Source organism: Rattus norvegicus, chromosome 1 (genome assembly GCF_036323735.1).
Source record: "Rattus norvegicus strain BN/NHsdMcwi chromosome 1, GRCr8, whole genome shotgun sequence".
Classification (NCBI taxonomy): domain Eukaryota; kingdom Metazoa; phylum Chordata; class Mammalia; order Rodentia; family Muridae; genus Rattus; species Rattus norvegicus.
The window spans coordinates 250,489,644-250,507,925 of NC_086019.1; the positions used below are offsets into that span (position 1 = coordinate 250,489,644).

Genomic DNA, 18,282 nt, shown 5'->3' on the forward strand with positions numbered 1-18,282 from the left:
ATGGTGTTTCAATCTGGACCACATCTTATCTCCATCCAAATGGCTTTTTCTAAATTTTTGGTAATTTGCAAAGAACATACAGAAATATGAATTTCTAGCTATTATTCTGGTCAGTTCCTTAATATGAAATGAACTTTCTGGTCATGAACTCTGGAACTCTCCCACCTAACCCCTGCATCCAAACCATTTTTGCTGGACCAGATGGGCGACCTCCATAAAGAGACATGTGCTTACCCCACCCTCACCCACCAGGTCCTTTTCCTTTTCATGATCACCAATGTGAAATGCAGACGGCTCACCAAGACCCAGCTTCAAAATTGGAGGCTCTACCCAGGAGCTCCACACAGACCCTGAGCTCTGAGCTCCCTGCCACTTCTTCACTGCTGTGCGGTGGTCCTGTGCCTAAGACAGCAAGCCTCCGGTTGGAGTAGGGGGACAGGGGATGCGGGGGTTGGGGGGAGCCCTCCCCCAGGCTTCTCCCTCAGGGGCAGTGAGGTCCTTTATGAACACACCAATCAATGAGTGGAGAGGTGGATGGAGGGAATTCCATTTTCCTCCGCCTGTTCTTAGGGACAAACAGGGGCCTGCCTGGAGGGTGGGGATGGATGTTGGTTTCCATTTTTCTTTTGATGACGATCTCACAATGCACTGTCAGGCAGGACGAAGCTGGGGTCCCCTTCCTAAGCACCCCAGACCTTACATCAGCCTGTTGATACCCTCTCTGTCCGCCCCAGCACCCTCCCCACCCCGCACCCTGTACTCACAGCCGCTCCAACTCCTTCATGTCATCAAAAGCTCCCCGTTCCACAGCTCCAATCTGGTTCTCCATCAGCTGCCTGGGAGGCAAAGAGACAGAATAGGTACAGGATGCTGGGCAAGGGCTCCTAGGAACCGCTGGGAAAGGTAAGAACCCAACGAACTTTGCAGGGCAATGTGGGCTGGGGCGGAGGGTTGTGGGGAGAGGCAGGCCCTACATAGATCCAGATGAAAATGGTCACAATTTCACAAATTCCCCAACTCTGGTTCCTCAGCAGCAGAGTGGCACAGTGCCAATGTTCACCGCTATGGTTGATGAAGATGCTAGGCTTCTGGTCCTTCGGTCCAGAGCATGTATCTAAGAGACATGGCCAGCATGGGAGCAGGAAGCCATACCAACTGGACAGAGTCCACACATATATATGCAACAGTTGCCAGACAACACCCCCACTGTCTGCACCATATTCTGCCTAGGCCTGTGTGCTGAAGAAAGGAGTGGGGTGCCGGGGCCAACCAACCACCTTTACAGGACTCTGCATCTTCCCCCACCCCATCCCCCAACACGCTCTGCTTCATAGGATCTGACTGGAGGGCATCCCCTAGAGATGGGATGCTGCATGGTCATTCTGGAGATACTAAAGCACTTTTCCTTCTGTGTTCTCCCCTCTCCACACCCAAGCAGATGGGTTGCATGTTCCTGCATGGGCTTCAGGCAGGGTTTGAAACAGGGTGAGATATTGAGGTCAGATGTCTGTTTGCCAAGGCTGCCTCTGCTCCCCAAGATCAGAAGAGCACAGAGGGATGGGGGCATGGGGGGTTCAATATGAGCACCTCATCTTTGCCTGACAAGCACATCGAATGGCCCATTGCCGGTCAGCCACCTCAATCAACAGGGCTGTGCCTACCACTTCCAGGATCTCCATCCTCAGACACCTGAGTAAAGTCACACCTGTCTTCTACTGTCCTCCTTTCCCATCACCCTCTCAACCAAGGCCTGAGGAGCCCTGCTGAGGAGAAGCTCTGCTGAGGAGGAGTCCACTGGAGAAGGTGGAGTGTAATGTGTTCTCTGCCCTTCCATCCAGTATGTTAAATCTAACGCCCTGATGTGTTTGGAGGCAGAGCTGTTAGGGACAGGGCTACAGTGATGTGGTAATCTTGTGGGGGAGGGGGTCCCTGATACCCAGGGATCAGTGAGGACTTTCTGTATGAGCCAGGTCATGTAAGGTCGCAGTGTACAAATGCCTGATCAGGAACAAACCTGCAACACCTTGATCCAGGAATTCAGCTTCTAGAGCCTGAGTGAAGGCTAGCTATGATCTAGGCCCTGGCCGTGACTTGTTCCACCAGAGAAGGCATGAGGGAGCAGAGACCTGTAGACTCTCATGCTACCTGCTTTTCCTTCATCCCAGAGAGAGAAATGGCCAAGAGCGCACCATCCAAGTCCTCCATCCCCATTCTTTTCAGCCGCATGGGAGGTAGTAAGCTCTCGGGTCAGAACATCACCCCACTCCAACCGCTCAGGAGGCCCTTGGCTCAGACCCAAGCCTGGGGTGAGGGTAGAGGCAGACCATCAGGGGAACCCATACTCACAACACTCGAAGCTGCTTGAGCCCAGCAAAGTCATTCTTATGGATCCGAGTGATATTGTTACCATTGAGTTCCCTGGCAGAGAAAAGGGGAAAGGGAGTAGTGAGATGGTGGTCTGGGCCCCAGGGCTCAGCTCAAGCCGTTTGCCTATCCCCTCTCCCTGCAGCCCATCACCCACCAAGAAGCCCAATAGGCTGGGGCATTTGAGCACCCCATGTTCCTACAGCAGAAACAATAAAAACGGTTCACTGTTGAGGCTTGCAGAAACCCCAAACAAGGTTCCACTCCAGGGACTCAGCCCAGATGGAGAGACAGGTCACAGAGCAAAGAATCTGGATATAGGCCATGGGGGTCATTCAGGGATATCCCAGCCAAACCACAGAATCCCCATCCATAAAATGAAAGCCTCATAGTGTGAGAGCCTCATAGTGTTACACCAGCATAAACAGGTAAGGACCATGGCTGCTCTTGGGGACAACTGTGGTATCATCATGGATGACAGCGGTTCATATTCTGACAGGAGAAGCAGAGGAGAGCCACGTAGTTCAGGAGTCCTGAGGAGATGAGACTTAAGCTGAGGACCAAAAGACTAGGTATGGAGCAAACTCAAGCAAGAGCCCACTAAGTCAGCTTCAGTGTCTGAGGAGACTGAAAGACAGACTGAGAGTTGGGGGCCGTGGGTTCAGGCAAACCCAGTGCAAGCAGAAAAAAAACAAAGAGCCAATGAAGGTCTCACACAGGGGCCCATAGACCTTCCTGGAGCAGCTAGCAGGAGGATATGGCCAAGTAGAGAAGGCTGAACCTGCCGCTCCATCCCCAGGGGCCAGACCTACTGATGCTATGGCTTCTCCCACACCGTCCTGGGCATCAGCCCTGTCTTCCCTTCCAAGGTCAATCTGCCTTCCTTTGGCCCATCTTCAGAAAGTAGAACAGATCCTGGACTCATGTCTCCATCCTCACTGGCATGCTAGACACAGACCCAACCTCAGAGGACATATGGCCCCTTCCCACCCAGCCTCCTAGTGCTCAATCAGTCTCTATCCAGAAACTCTCAAGAAGTCAGGCCACTCAGAGGGAGAAGTTCTCAGAAAGTTTCATTAACAGAAAGTTCTTGCACTGTCTCAGCCACCACAGTACACACTCAGACCCCATCTGTCTCCTCCAGCCAGTATCTAACCCATCCCTAGGGCAGGAGTCACACTGACTCCTCTTCCCAATCACTGTCACTGTAAACTTCATGCTTTCAATTAAATGTCCCACCTCAACACACACATGTACACATGCACAGTGCGCGCACACACACACACACACACACACACACAATGTTCTCTTGTAAGGCTTTCTTTGCACTTAGTCAAACAGTGGCCAAAAGTTCCAGGTATGGCCATGAGTTCAAACCAAGTCTCCTTTGTTCTGGAGTGTGTTGAGAGTTATGTGGTCTAGACAATGCTCTAAAGTTGCTTTCCCTAAGAACTGAGTGTATTATTTGCTTCCGCATGTCCCAAGAACCTGGGTCCTCACCTAAGTTGCTATCATGACCATCTAACAGATAATGGAACAGCAGTTCTCAGATGCTAGATGCTCTTCCAAAGACAACAGCTGAGAGATGACAGGACCCATAGCCATAACCTTGTGACCCTTAGAGCCCAGGCTGTCAATCAAAGCTGACAAGCCAGTAGTTCATTTGACTCATGCCCCATGCCTGGGACTTTCTATCCTCATCTCTTTTATTATAGTAGGATCTGAGGGGTTTCAGTGATGTTGAAGTTGCCAGACCACCAGCAAGTGCCCCATACCCAGGCCCTTCCTCATCCTAACTGCTGTGAGAATATCTTCTTCATATGATGACAGGCCTTGTTGATCTTACTGATTTAAAGATTCCTTCCTGAAATGGCCACCCATCTGTACCTTCTGGAACACAACTTTCCTTCAAACACTGGAAGCACCTTTGGGAACCCTTGCTAACTGGCTCCTGAAGGCAGAACTTCAGCCTTTCTTTGAGTCATCATGATGAAACTTTCAGCTTGCAAGTCCCACAGTACAAGGTAGGTTTGTTTGGTGGTGGTTTTGTCTTTCTCTTTATAAAGGTACATATCTGTTAGTTATAAGGACAAAAGATGTTAAAACAACGGTAGTGAAGTGAAAATGGGCCCCTTAGGCTCAGAGTTTTGAACACTTGGTTTCCAGTGGGTGACACTACTTGGAAAGTTATGGAACCTTTGGTGGATGCAGCTTTGCTGGAGGAAGTAGATCACTGAAGGTGGCTTTAAGAGTTCACCACCTTGCTTCACTTTGACTCCACTCCATCGGTGTGGATGGAGTTGTGATCTCTCAGCTTCCTGTTCCAACCACCTGCTGTCATGCCTTCCCTCCCATTATGGACTCCTCTGGGTCCTTAAGCTAAAATACACTCTCCTATATAAGTTCCTCAAAGTCATGCTACTTCATCATAGCAACAGAGAAGTAAACAATAAAACTCAAATGGTCAGTCGTAGAACCAACACTTGATTGAATTTCAGAAAACTAAATGCGCACTGTGAACTACAAACTTGCCTGATGACAGAGAGCTGCCACCACACAGAATGTGGCAGCAGGTCAAAAGACAGCCTATATTCCATAAAAGCTGTGCCACATGCACATTCACACATGTGCACATGGAGGCTGAGCCAGGGGAACACACATTTGTTAACAGCTACAACTGTTAAGTTGTAAGACATAAGGTGACTTTAGTATCTTTTCAGTTTACTTTCTGCACTTAAAGTTTTATAAGTCAATGCATTTAAAAGTGTTATTAAATTTTTAAATAAAAATATTTAATTAAAAAAATAAAAATTAGTGACATATGAACTTTAAGTCCTGGAAAAGAAAAAAAATTAAAACTGAACATTACTAAGATTAACCATTAAGGATAATCTTCATGGACATTCTAGAATATTTTCTCTCAAGTCTGAGATATATATATACACACACAAATATATATCATACACATATATTGCTTGTCTAGTTGAGGTAATCTTTCTCACAAGTACTTCTGGAAGACTTCCTAGGGCTATTTTATAAGGCAGCTGACTATAGTGTATTCCCAGCACACCATTGACAGAGCAAAGACAAATGCTAGGACCCGTCTGCACAAGACAGGGCCAACATGAAACTCAGGAGTCCCCAAGCACAGAATTCCCACAAAAGAGGGTAGAGGTGGACAGCAGACAGGAACTTCTGATTACATCTGACACCTGTGTGTCTCCCTTCTTACTGAGATGCTGAGGACATTGGGACACAGACATCAGCCAGTCCCTCCTTCTCCCTTCCTACCCATCATCCCATCTCCATGTTGAAAGAGACTGGACAGCAAGGCATGATGGCTCAAATGGCAAAGCAAGTCTGGCCTCTTTCCCAGGAGTTCCTGCTGGTGGCTTCCTGTCCCAGCCCCAGCCCTCTCTGTGTGCCCTCTCTCTCAGTGGCCATAGTAAAATACTCCCTTTCTAGGAAGAACCCTTCTCCCTCCCAAGTCTGAGGGCAGCAGCAACTTAGAAACATCTTACAGGCCTTATCTGAGGCTTGACCTTTCCAGGGTCATCAAGCCCTGGCCTTAGCAGGACAACTATGGCCTCTTGCTAGAATACACAGCATCAGAGTCTTTGTTCCTCTAACAGGTAATCCCAGAGTATTGTCATAAAGACCCTCTCCCAACAGACATGCTGCCTGGACACACTCACACCCAAGACCACCACAGCCAGAGGAGCAGGTAGTGTACCCACGAGGACAGCTCTCAGCCTAGGAGCTCAGAGGATTTCAGGACTCAAGGGTGGAGCTCCCCGGAGCTTTGCCACTGAGCCCCACCCCTGCCACTCCTTACTGGCTCCTACAATAGCACAGAATAGTGAAGCAACTTACCCAGTGGTACACAGCCAATAGATGGTGGGGCAAGGATGAAGCCAAGCTGGAGTTCTTCCCCGATGCCAGGAAACCTGAAGCTTCTGCCTCCCCCTGTCTCATCACCCTGTGCCCTCAGCCAGTGTGGTAAGACCTTAGACAGAGCTAAAGTCACTTGTGAGCTCTGGAGTCCCCAGGTAAGACTCAGAGTTTTGCTTAAGCAACAGTATCAGGAGGCTCCCAGCCCACCCAGCTGAGCATGTTCTTAGGGCAGAAGGACTTGAGCCCTGCCACCACACTAGCTATGGAGCTTAACTGTTCTGTGCCTCAGTTTCCCTATCTGTAAAATGAGGGTGATATTATCCCTTTCCTAAAGGTGTGGTGGGGTTTAGATGACTTTGTATTTCTAAAATATCAAGGCCTGCCGTTTGTTCTCTGTACCTGAGGATAATCAACTGTGGCTATTTTTACTATGGTATTGATGTTTTCCTCCAGGATCGTGGAGTACCAGTGGGTGGAGTCGCCAGGCCACGCTGGTACTGATTGACAGGCTCAAGCAAAGCAGAAGGAACCAGCTGCTCACATCTCAGACCTCAGGCTGAAAGCCAGAGCAGACACCCAGTTCTCTCTCTTTCTCTCTCTCCTAAGAGTAATGCGCTCACCCCTATCATTCCAGTGAGAAGGGAGACACACGGGTGTCAGATGTAATCAGAAGGAGACACGCCCTGGTAACAGACGTCCCCATTTCTGCCAGTTCCTTGGTGGCCCTCCGCTAAAATAAAAACCCAAATGCCAGAAAGACTTTGGAGAAAATTCTCCAAAGCACAGCTATGTAGGGAAAATCAAGCCAGAAGGATTTCCTGACCCTTGATCGCTCCCTCTAGGGAAGCAGGAATACTCACCAGTATCTGGGAGTTTGTGAAGACGCAGAAGGGATCCTTGGGTAGCTTAGACTTCAGAAGGCTCAGCCCAGTCTGGAGCTCAGTACTTCCTCACCAGCGTCTGGCTCTGGAGGTCCAGCCATCCCTGTTCTCTAGGGACCAGGCAACTCCCAAGTCTGAACCAGTGACAGGAAGCTCTCACGGGGAAGGATGTAAGGTGTCTGGGCTGCTTTCTGCACCTAGCTCTTCCCTGGGTGGACAGTCAGCTACTGCTGGGGCAGTTTTTAGGAAAGACTGACACTCCTCGGCACTGCTCAGAGTCCTGAGGCCCACAAATCGTGCAAGGCCCGCCTCAGGCCTTCACCCTTGTGCCTGCAGAGATGCTGGTGGGCTCCCCACACTCACCCCTGCTCTCCTCGAGTCTGTTCAAAAAGCCACAGCCAGGGGAGTCCTTACAAGCTGATCCTCGGGGAAGTCCTAAAAACACCCTTTACCCTGCCCCCACCCCATTGCTGTTGGAATGGAGACAAAACCTCCTTACCATGCATTATAAGTTCCCCATTGTCTTCCCTGATGGATTCCCAACTCCTAGTCCCACTAGACTCCAAGGCCTGTGGCCCTTAAGCCTGACATCCATTATGCCTGAGAGGTCCAGCCCTCCTATTGGCCTAATTCACTCCAACATTCCCTTCCCAGTGGCAAACCTTCCTCTTCCAGAGCCACAGAGCCATCTCTCAGCGCAGGGACAACTTTACAGGGATTTGAAGCAGTCTTGAGCCCCTATTACAGCCTCACTACCTGCTACCCCAGACCAGAAGCTTCTGAAAACATGGGCTGGGTTGTTTTATGGGTTTGATTTGGTTGTTTTGTTTTGTTTCCCCATCTCTTCCAGAGTCTGACACAGCCCACAACACATGTTTCAGTGAGCTTTCTCAGTAGATCTGCCTCAGTTTGACCTGATCCCTGGAGGTCTGGCTTCAGTGGATTCTGTTACCCTACAAACCACCCCCAACCCACTTGATACATGCCTTCCCTGGATAGGCATATCCTCAAAATTGCATGTGCCTCTTGGTAAGAATCTCTTCTCTTCCAGAGCCTACTGTTCTCCTAGGTGAGCCCTAGGTGAGCAAGGAAATCCTGCTAGTGAAAGCAGCCAGCCACAGAGGTCCCCCAAAAGCATCAGCTGAGGGGTGTGCAGGTGCGACTTCCATCGAAGGATGCGTGATCTACTCTGTTGCGTGTATCTATCACCTGTGCCTCCATTAGCCCCTGGCTGTCGGGAATGCGCTGCTATGAACACAGATGTAACAGTACAAAGTTGCTCTTCGAGGGTTCTGCTCTTGATTCTTTTGGTCGTGAAGTATATTAGTTCACGCTCTATGGCTGACAGAATACCATGATGGAGGCTACTCATCGACGGAAGGGATATCTTACAGTTACATCGCATGAGCAACAGGCATAGCCACAGAAACTAGATGCCGAGAACACACATCTCAAACCACCAGCATAAAGCAGGGACAGCAAACTAGAAACAGGGTTTTTGAGTTCTCCAAGCCCAGTTCCAGGGACTATGCTCCCCAGTCAGTGCCACCAACTGGGGACCAATCGTCGGATTATGTGAGCATAGGATACTTCCTCATTCAAATCAGGGTGTACAGTATTTCTTTTCTCTTCTTTCTTTTCTTTTAAGACAGGGTCTCTCAATGTAGCTCTGGCTATCCTGGAACTTGCTATGTAGACCAGGCTGGCCTTGAACTCACAGAGACCCACCAGCCTCTGCCTCCTGGATGCTAGGATTAAAGTTGTGTTCTGCTATGCCCAGCCAGTAATTCTATTTTTAAATTTTTTTGCAAAATCGCCATCCTGTTTTACCGAGCAGCTGCTTCCTTTGATGTTCTCACCAAAGCACGTCCTCACCAACAGGTGCTCATTTCTGTCTGGGAATTTTTTTTTTAATGGACGCAATTCCAGTAGGAGTGAGGGAATCAAGTCTAACTCAGTTCCAATTCTATTTTCTATGAGAGTCAAACTTCACCTGGTCCCTTCCTCACTGAGGCCTGGCCTTACTCCTGCTACTTCCTTCCTCTGACCTAGGACCTGTCCCCATGCAAATATGGGGCATCAAGGAGCTTCCCAAACAGCCACACCAAATAGCCACTCCCTACCCACAGTCACTGACGCCCTGGGCTGACCTCCACCTACAACCCCTGCAACCTACCTCCCTGCATCCCACCAACTCTCTTCATTTCCCTCCACCTCTGGACCAGATGCCCCCTGCCTGTGCCAGCTGGCTCCTTGGGTCTACCCCAAATGTGCACAGGCCAGGATCAATGGTGAAGCAGGCACCCAGGTGGCCTCGAGGCCCCAGTGCAAGGCACTGACAGGTGCTTTGTAGTGCGGAGTGAAAGGAGCTGGCCCTTATTAACATCTGAAGAACAGCAGGCTCCGGTCAAATTTAAAAGCTGCACACAAACGCATCTCACAGGCTCATGACTCAGGGCCTCTCAGCCAACCACTGAGCAGCCAGCTGTCCTGACCCTGCTGCAGATGGCCCCACCTCTCTGCAGAGCTGGTTTAATATCTTCTCCCAGGACTGCTGAGTAAGACCAAGAGTGAAGATTAAACTCTAAGGCATTTTCGCCCTGAGTCTGGTGTGAGGGGGTGTAAATGGTGACCACAGGCACCGCCGAGGCACATCTCTGTGCCCACCCTTCTCTGACCTGTTGCCGGTCCTCCCTGACCCCTTCACTCAGTGGCCCCCCTCCCACCATTGCTATAACCCAAGCAAGCAACTCTCTGGGATTGCTCGCCAGAGTTCGCCAGAGTTCGTCTGTGCTGCCCTCTCTGCCCTAAGCTTCCCAGCACCCACTCGCTCCCACCATCTGCCCCTGCCTGCCTGTCTGCCTCCACGTCTTCCAGGAAGCTGATAGTGCCAGTCTTCAGTGATCTGGGCTTCTTGTGCCAGCAAGCCCTTGCCTTGACCCTCAGCCTCAGAGAGTTGATGGCCCTACCCTCTCCACCCTCCTCCCCAACTCTGCCCAGTGCTCCCTCCCCAGAGCATAGCTCCTCCCACATGTGCCATCTTCCCTTGCCACCAGCTCGTCCCCACCTCCTCTCAGTGCAGGCCAGAGTGACAGGCCTCCTCTGGCCTCAAGGGGTACACTTTTTCACTAAGAGACCCCAACAGCAAGCAGTGCTCCCAGATCTCACTCTGTGCACCCCAAATCTGAATCCCCTGAAAGTGCCGTTATCAAAGACTACAGAATCAGAATCTCCAGGATGGGTCTAGAAGAGTGCATTTTGTGCTAGATTGTACGTAGTCACTCTCCCAGGCTGGGCCTGTGGGCCTCTCCATGCACAGCCTCAACTCCTGTAGAAATTCTATGATGGGACACTCAGAGGACACATCACTCCCCCCACCATGACATCCTTGCCAAAATGCACAGGCTCAACCAAACCATGAAAAAAGCTCATAAGATGGGTGGGGCACACATTTAATCCATCTCTCAGGAGACAGAGGTAAGTCATCTCCGTGGGTTTGAGGCCAGCCTGGTCTACATAGTAAGGCCACCTATCCTACACCAGAGACAGGCAGAAGAATTGAAACAGTCGTTCATACTCACCCTTCTTGGCCTGAAACCCCTAGGGTCAATGCTCAAAGGAGCCTGTCAACAGGACACCAGATGGGTTTGCCTGGGCTCCCACCTCCCAAATCCGAGATACTTCAAACACCAAACACTAATGATAACAAACCAGAACCCAGCAAAAAGAACAGTAATGCACAAGCCTGCTAAAAATGGACAAAGATGCAGAAGAAGTCAAGATCCGTCTAACCAGCAAACAGCATTGAACAGACGAGACCAAGAATCAGCCTCTGGATCTGAAGCCCCAGGGCAAAGTTCTGAAGAACAGGTTACACGCATGGCTTCAAAATGTCTCTGTACAAATTACTTAACAACTCAGAAGAGGAAAACAGATAGCCTATCTGTCTTAATCTGTGTACCTAGGGAACAAACTGACATTGTGTGTCTTCTCATGGGGACAAAGAAGGAAACAAAGTGCTTTATTTAGAATTCTTAGGATGGGATGTAGCCCTAAGGAATGACTGGACAAAGCCAAGCTGAAGGACCTGATAGCTAGCTGTCCTGTGGTCCTCCATATGTCAAAGTCAATGAGAACAGAACCAGACAAGGCGCCCCAATGAAAGACGGGGAGGCGTGGCTTCTAAATGCTATCTGGGGGTCAGATTGTGAACCTGATAAAAGTGTTGATAAGACACACAGCAGCTGACGGAAACTGAACATGAGGGACAGAATAGCTAACAGTATCGTGTGTTGCAATGTTCTGACTTTGGGAGAGTTGTTGTTCTTAGAAAACACACCAATGCTTAAAAATCTACAGGGCTTCCAGCCTATTCTTAAATGTTTCAGGGTAGGAAAGAATCGTGAAGCCAGGTCTGGTGGTACACGCCCACCATCACCCTCCTTGGGAGGGCAAGATACTGGGATCATAAGTTCAAAGCCAGCCTGGGCTGCCAAGTGAGATCTTGCCTCATAAAGCCAAAACCTGTACTTGAGCATGTGTGTATAAGCGTGAGCATGAGGTCTTTCAGGAAGGAGCAGAATAACGGAGCAATTGACTCACTCTGAGTCAAGGAGACACAACTTTTGTTGCAATTTTTCTAGTAAAACAAACAAATTAGAGTGAGCACAGGGGAGCCTTATGAACAATGAAAATAATCTAAAATTGGTTTTGGGTGAAGTTTGCTCAGCTCTGCTAATTTGTTTCAAAATCATTGATGTTTCAAAAGTTTAATACAAGCTCTTTTACACACACACACACACCTTGGCAGTTTCTCATTTTCCTGGCCTGATGCTCTCCTAGAATTCAGCTATGAAGTTTTTCACTCCTCCGATGGATCTGCTCCCCATTCCCAAATCCCTGGCACTCTCCTCTATGTGCCCACAAATGTGCTTAACCCCTCTTTGCCTCCCTCTACCTGCCTTCCAGATTTAGACTCCTAGTTGGTTCCAGCCCGCGCTCATCTCTCTCAGCTCCGCCCATCTCTCAGCTCCGCCCATCTCTGTGCCACCACTGAGTGCCTCCGCCTCCCATCAATCAATCAACACTCATCTCACTAGCTACAGGCTACGCAGTAGTCTCAGCCCTTTACCTGTATTATTTCATTTCAACGTTACAGCCCTACAAGCTAAATGTCATCACTGGTCCCAAGAAATCGAGTCACTGCTGAGCTGCCCAAAGTCTCCCAGGTGGCGACTGATGGAGCCAGGATTCAAACTAGGCCATTGTCACACCAATGCCTGCCTGTGCTGGAAGCTGCTGTGCTCCGAGTCCCTACAGATGTCCCTGCATACTTATTCTTTCCCTCCCACCCCGCTGCAAGCTCCCAGAGGAACCAGCCCATACCCGGACCTCTCTTGATGCGATGCACACACGGCAGGTGCCCAACAGCTGTTTGTTGGCCACGGGCTGGGTTCCAGAAAGGAGAGGAGGGGGTGGCAAACTCCATCAAAAACAGGAGCCAATTCTCCACCTCCAGCACAGCCCAGCTCCCTGGCTACTGCCCAAGGCCCGGCCGTCATCTGCTCTGGGTAATAAGTATTTGTATGGCGATAATTACAGCATTTGGGAAGAAAATCCCATTAAGCAAGAGCCCTGCCGAGCTGCTAATGCCGGCACAGAACTGGAGGCGGCAACTCCGCCAAACGCCCTCCCGGCTGCTCCCGATAACGGATAACGCAGGGAGCTGCCTGTCCCCAACACCCCACACGGGGCCCCAGGAGAGCATAGCAACCTTGGGCGGTATGGGCCACCTCCTGGTGTGTCCTCCGTCGTTCAGAAGGAGGTGCTGAGAAAGGACAGTATGCTACTATTCGGGTGTGATCCAGGGCTCCTCGCCATTGCCTGGTGAGACCAGGGTGCAGATTGCCAGGATCCAGCACTGAGTGGTCTCTGAATTCTTTTATGTCCCTGGAGCTCTCTGTCACCTTAATAGCAGAGATAATCGTCCCATTTGCTGGGCACTTGCTGTCTGCCAGGCTCTGTGAAGTACACAGCATCTTTCTGCCTATTACGGAGTTCAATACCCAGGCCCAGCTTAGAAGCAGGTACCCCCACTTTACGGGCAAAAGAACCCCGGGATTTGAGGGAGTGTACTCCTCCTAAGCACTTATCTCAATTTGCAATTATGTGTTTATCTGCCTAGCAGGCCATTCTTCTTGCTCTCCTGCTGGACAGGAACTTAGGAAGAGGCCGTTTCTCCATCCACCCGGGCACAATGCAGAGAGCTCAATAGACAGCGGCTATCTGTTGAATGAGGGAATGCAGCCCTGCAGGATGCCCCAGCTGCCAAGAGGCAGAGCAAGACTAACAAAACGCCAGACAGGCGTTACCAGAGCAGTGCTGTTGCAACCCTCCACCCTGCTGCAGATCCCCTTCTCCCTGTGCCCAAATCGCAGGGGAGAGAGGAAAATATGCTCAGGTACAATGGCCACATGCTTGGAGCAGCAGGAACTTAGGGAGAGCCCCCTGCAGCGTGGTCAAGCCTCAGCAAGTACCTTCCAAGCTCCCTGAACGTCGTAGCCTTTAGCACGGGCTTCTCACAGCATTAGCACCCGGCGTGTGACTTATGAAGCATTTTCGTAAACATAGTTTGAATGAATCCTTGTGAAGTTCTGATGGGGTAAGGACATTATTCCCACAGGACAAGGGAAGGCAAAATACCACCCACAGGCCATTGAACCCCAGCATATTTCCTGCAAAACTGTCACTATACCCCTTATCTGTGGGAAACAGAGTCCCAAGCATGTGAACGACAGAGCACCCCTGGGTCTCTTTACCAGTTGCTCGCTCAGTGAGCACAGCACAGTGGCTACTGTCTCTGTGCCTGGGAGAGCCGGAGACTCACCCCCTACCCTCCACTGCCAGGGCCAATTCTCCTGCTCAGCAAGATTCTCTGCTATAGGACCCTGCAGTGGCTCACCTAGTCAGGGCTTGGTGACAGGCATGGTTTCAGCCCCTGGCCTCAATTCCATCAGTATCTGGATTCCAAATGGGTTCCCCAAACCGTGAAGGTGACCGTCCAGCCCTACTGAATGCAGCTTCAGGCAAGCCATGGGTCTTGGCACATGGATGCCACTAGGGAGGGGTGAACCAACCAGGAAAAGGGCACAAGAGCACACACAAAGTCATGGAAGCAAGTCTCACAGCTTGACAAGGGACAGAATACGATACACCCGGGGAGAGATGGCAATCTGAGTCCTGACCTTCTAGGGGCCCAGCCCACCTCTCTCCATCCTTAGATGACTTGATGGAAGGTCTGGCAGATGACTCCCCCCTTCTGCACCCTAAAATACAAGTGCCAGGGTAGTAGGGAAGAGCAGTGACCTGGACACGCTGGCATAAACACTGAAAGTGATGATCCTTGAGTGGAAGGGAAAAGTTAGCATTTGGCTGCCATGGCTGAACCCTCTAAGCCTGGGCCCTACAAAGCCATGACTTCTCCAGGGTCTTGCCAGCAGGTCTCCTCCAGTCTTCAGTATAATTGTTCTGTTGCAGTGAATTATTTAGTATCCCTTCCCTGCCCATCCACCCAGCCCTCAGTGTCTGTGGCTAGGCCAACTTCCTTAGCAGTGCTGGGCCTTACACAAGCTCTTCCCAGAGGTCTCCACAGAAAACCAGAACAATGTCTCCCCACTTGGAAGAACAGGTCTGAACCCAGCATTACAAAACATATAGTCATAAAGTTGCTGGGTCCCCTGGACAACCAGCGGAGATGTCTGAAGAACAGAAAGTAAGCATTCAACCTACAGAAATGTCCCAACCTGGGGAGCTGCTGGCTAGTCTCTGACCAACACACCTTTCTAGCTCCCCCAAGATGCTCACCCTGGACTCCCACCCAGACATCTCCAAAGGGAATGTGAAGCTGAAGAAAGGCCTTCCTGGCCCTTCCCAATCTCTCTTTACAACCCCAGACTCCTCTCATCTCTGACATGGTGCAATTCAGCCCCTGGGAAAATCTGACCCACAGGCCACACCAGTCGAGGCCAGTCGCACGCAGGCTTTGTGTTCAGTAGTCACTCCTGCCTGTGTCTGCTTGGCACACCCACCAACCCTAACAACACACTCCACCTTCTAAGAACTCCCCTCACCCCAAAAAAGGGTTTCTTGGCCTAGTGTTCTCCCAGCCCCTCTCTACATCTACCCGCTAAAGATCCCATGTCCGGCCTTCACACCATCTGCCCTTTGAAGACAGAGACAGGTTCACTCTCTTTGGTGCCTCAGAACTGAGAGAAGACACTGGCTTGATAAATATGAGACTTGTCTCCCTGTGTTACCAAGATAGCACCTTAATGAGCAAGCACCTGAACCCCAGCTTCTCCCACACATTACCTCCCATTGCCACAAGAACCAGAAGCCTGCTGTAGCCCAAACTCCATTTCCTAATAGAAAGCAACTAAGGCTCAAAGAAGCCTGATAATTTGTCCAAAGTCACAGCCCATAATTCACAGCGCTGGGCTTCTAACCCAGATGCTCTGGCTCCTAGGACTACCCTCGACTCTGTTCTGTCCCAGGATTCGCTTCCATCTCACCGACTACAAGAATTCATGAAAGGCAAAACGGAACCTATCATAAACATTCGGGGTAGTAGGATAGTGGGCAAACGAGAATGCAGAATAGTCTAGGTGCCAAAGCAAAGCAGAGGGGCTCATAGGTCTCACGTGTGGGCTGCCACCAGGGTAACAGCCTCAGGGAAAAAAAAATACACCACACCACTGGGTAAAGCAGGGGACAGAAATTTCATCCAAAAAGAACAGGCCAAGACTGTTCAGAGATGCTCCACAATTGCTGGTTCTTAGTTCCTCTCCAGGTCTGTGAGACTGCCTCAAGAAAGCTCAGTTCAGGGCTGGAGAGATGGCTCAGCCGTTAAAGGCTAGGCTCACAACCAAATATATAAGAAAGCTCAGTTCAGTGCCACCCCAATTTCTGCGTGCGTATACACACACACACACACACACACACACACACACACACACACACCACGTCAATTCCCAACTAGATTGCATGCAGATTGCAAATTCTCTGAAACTGTCACGGGAATGTCTCAAACCCAGCCAAGAAGAGTCTGGGGCAAGCGTGTGCTCACTAATTGCTGGCTTTGGAACGGAAGTTCAGAGTTTGATGTAGGCAACAGCTCTCCCTGGGGTTTCCACCTCTGACCAGCTGAGACTAATAAAAACATGCTCCAAAGTTATCAAAATATGTATACCTTTCCTGACGCTCACTGCAGTCACCCAGGAGTATGGGCAGAAAGAGGAAAAACGGCTTCAAAGAAGCGACTAACCTTCCACAAAGTATCGAAAAAAGCCCTCCTGCTATGGTCACCTCTGAGAGTGTACAAAGGCCCTGTGTGTGACTAAAAATCCACTTGCACGACCCGCAGAACCGTGGCCTCAAGCTACCGTGGTGTCCTTAGATGCTGGAATTTCACACAGACCACATTTGGCAGGAAAATAGAAAAACACATCACACATGCTCTACCGGGCTTATGAGGCAGGTCTAGAAAGGGTGGAGTTTCCTCAAAATCAAGTACAGGAGAACGAGAGGGGAGGGAGGAAGGTTTTTATGACTTGTCATCGTCAATGTCTTCAACCTTGTGTCCCTGTCGGAGCTTCTCACCACTAGTATCATTCCTGAGCTCGTAGTCCAGGACTCGTGTCACCCTTACAGGGCTCGGATGTCACCTTCCCCAAAACCCAAACCAAAGGCCCTCAGGTCCCATTGTCTGTCTGCTTGGGCTAGGGGTGGGAACTGAAGGAGAGGGTGGGTTGCTCACACCTTTAAGGGGAAAATTATCAAGGCTCTGGGGCCAAACAATGGGTAGAATAGGCGCCCAGAAACTTCTACTCTACACACCAAACAGAGAGCCCTTGGAGCCCAAGTCCACCTGCCCACTCAGAACCCAGCCAAGCCCCATGTGTCCAAAAGGAGAATCCCGTGCATGGACTCTGTGGGAAGCTTTTCTCCTAGATCCCAGGAAGGCTCCCGGTACCCTAGAGGGATAAAGTGCTGTGCAGTAGGAAGGACCTGTCACAGTGGAAAGCGCAAGGGGCAGGTGTGAGGATGGGCTGAGGACGATGTGTCCAGGGCCCTTTCAATCCCGCACCTGCAAAACAGCGGCGCTCCTGGTTTCTGGCTTCCTAAAAACCTACCAAGGCACTGACTCCTCTCCTGGCGACAGAGCCCAACAGTCTTGCGCCCCACACCCGATTCCCGTCCCTCGGATCCGTCATGGTGGGAGAGCAACCAGGGGTCGAGGGGGTGGAGGGAGTCCCAGTGGACGGGCGGAGCCGTACTCACAGGCGCTCGGTGTTCCGTGGGATGTTCTTGGGGATGGCCTGCAAACCCGTGCCGTGGCAGTCCACTGTAGTGCCGGTGCAGGTGCAGAGGGCGGGGCACGCCGTGGCCCCCAGGCGCCACGCGGCTGCCCATAGCAGCAGCCACAGCTCTGGTCGGCTCAACCCCGAAGAGGACCCGCGCTGGGGCGTTAGCGCCATGGTGCCCTCGCCGTGTCCCGCTCGCGTGTCAGACGGCCGCAGCCGCTGACCATCCCCGTCCGGGGCTATCTCCAGGTGCTATCCCCACCGAGGGACCGAAGAGCCGGGGGGATCGTACGATGCGCCCTTGCGGCTCGAGTGGCACCTAGATGCTCCCAGTCACGGCGTCTGTGCGTGGACCCAGGAAAGGCGTCTTAAGCGGAGGGCGCTCAGCTCCTCTCCCGGTGCTCGCTGCCGGCGTCTCCCTCTCCCTCCAGCTCCCAACTGACTGCTGTGAGGAGGAAAATGGGCAGGCCCCGCGCGCGCGCACCTCGCGCGCGCGCTCACACACATACACACTCACACCCGCACGCTCGCTCACACCCGGCAGTCATCCATCAATCGAAAAGCACACTTCCAGGACCAGACTCCTTCCCGCCCTCCCCCCAAGCACGGACCACCGCCCGCCTCCTCCCCACCACTCCTCTGCTGCAACAGAGGCCCAGCCGCTGGCATTCAGTTTCAAAGGTGCAACCTCCCAGGCGCCAAGGGCTGCGGGGGCCCGGGAGGGGGGTTACAGGCTGGACCTGCTCTGTGGGGCTCTACACACACACACACACACACACACA

General features: G+C 51.3%; 1 protein-coding gene across 1 annotated transcript in view; it reads right to left on the reverse strand.

The window, feature by feature from the left end:
- The window catches only part of Slit1 (slit guidance ligand 1), a 148,560-nt gene extending 130,727 nt beyond the window's left edge, over window positions 1-17,833 (reverse strand). Inside the window, 3 exon segments of the mRNA NM_022953.2 lie at window positions 765-836; window positions 2,347-2,418; window positions 17,478-17,833. Of these exon segments, the coding sequence (NP_075242.1) occupies window positions 765-836; window positions 2,347-2,418; window positions 17,478-17,674 (341 nt within the window). The 5' untranslated portion in view covers window positions 17,675-17,833.
- Window positions 17,834-18,282: the final 449 nt, after the last annotated feature.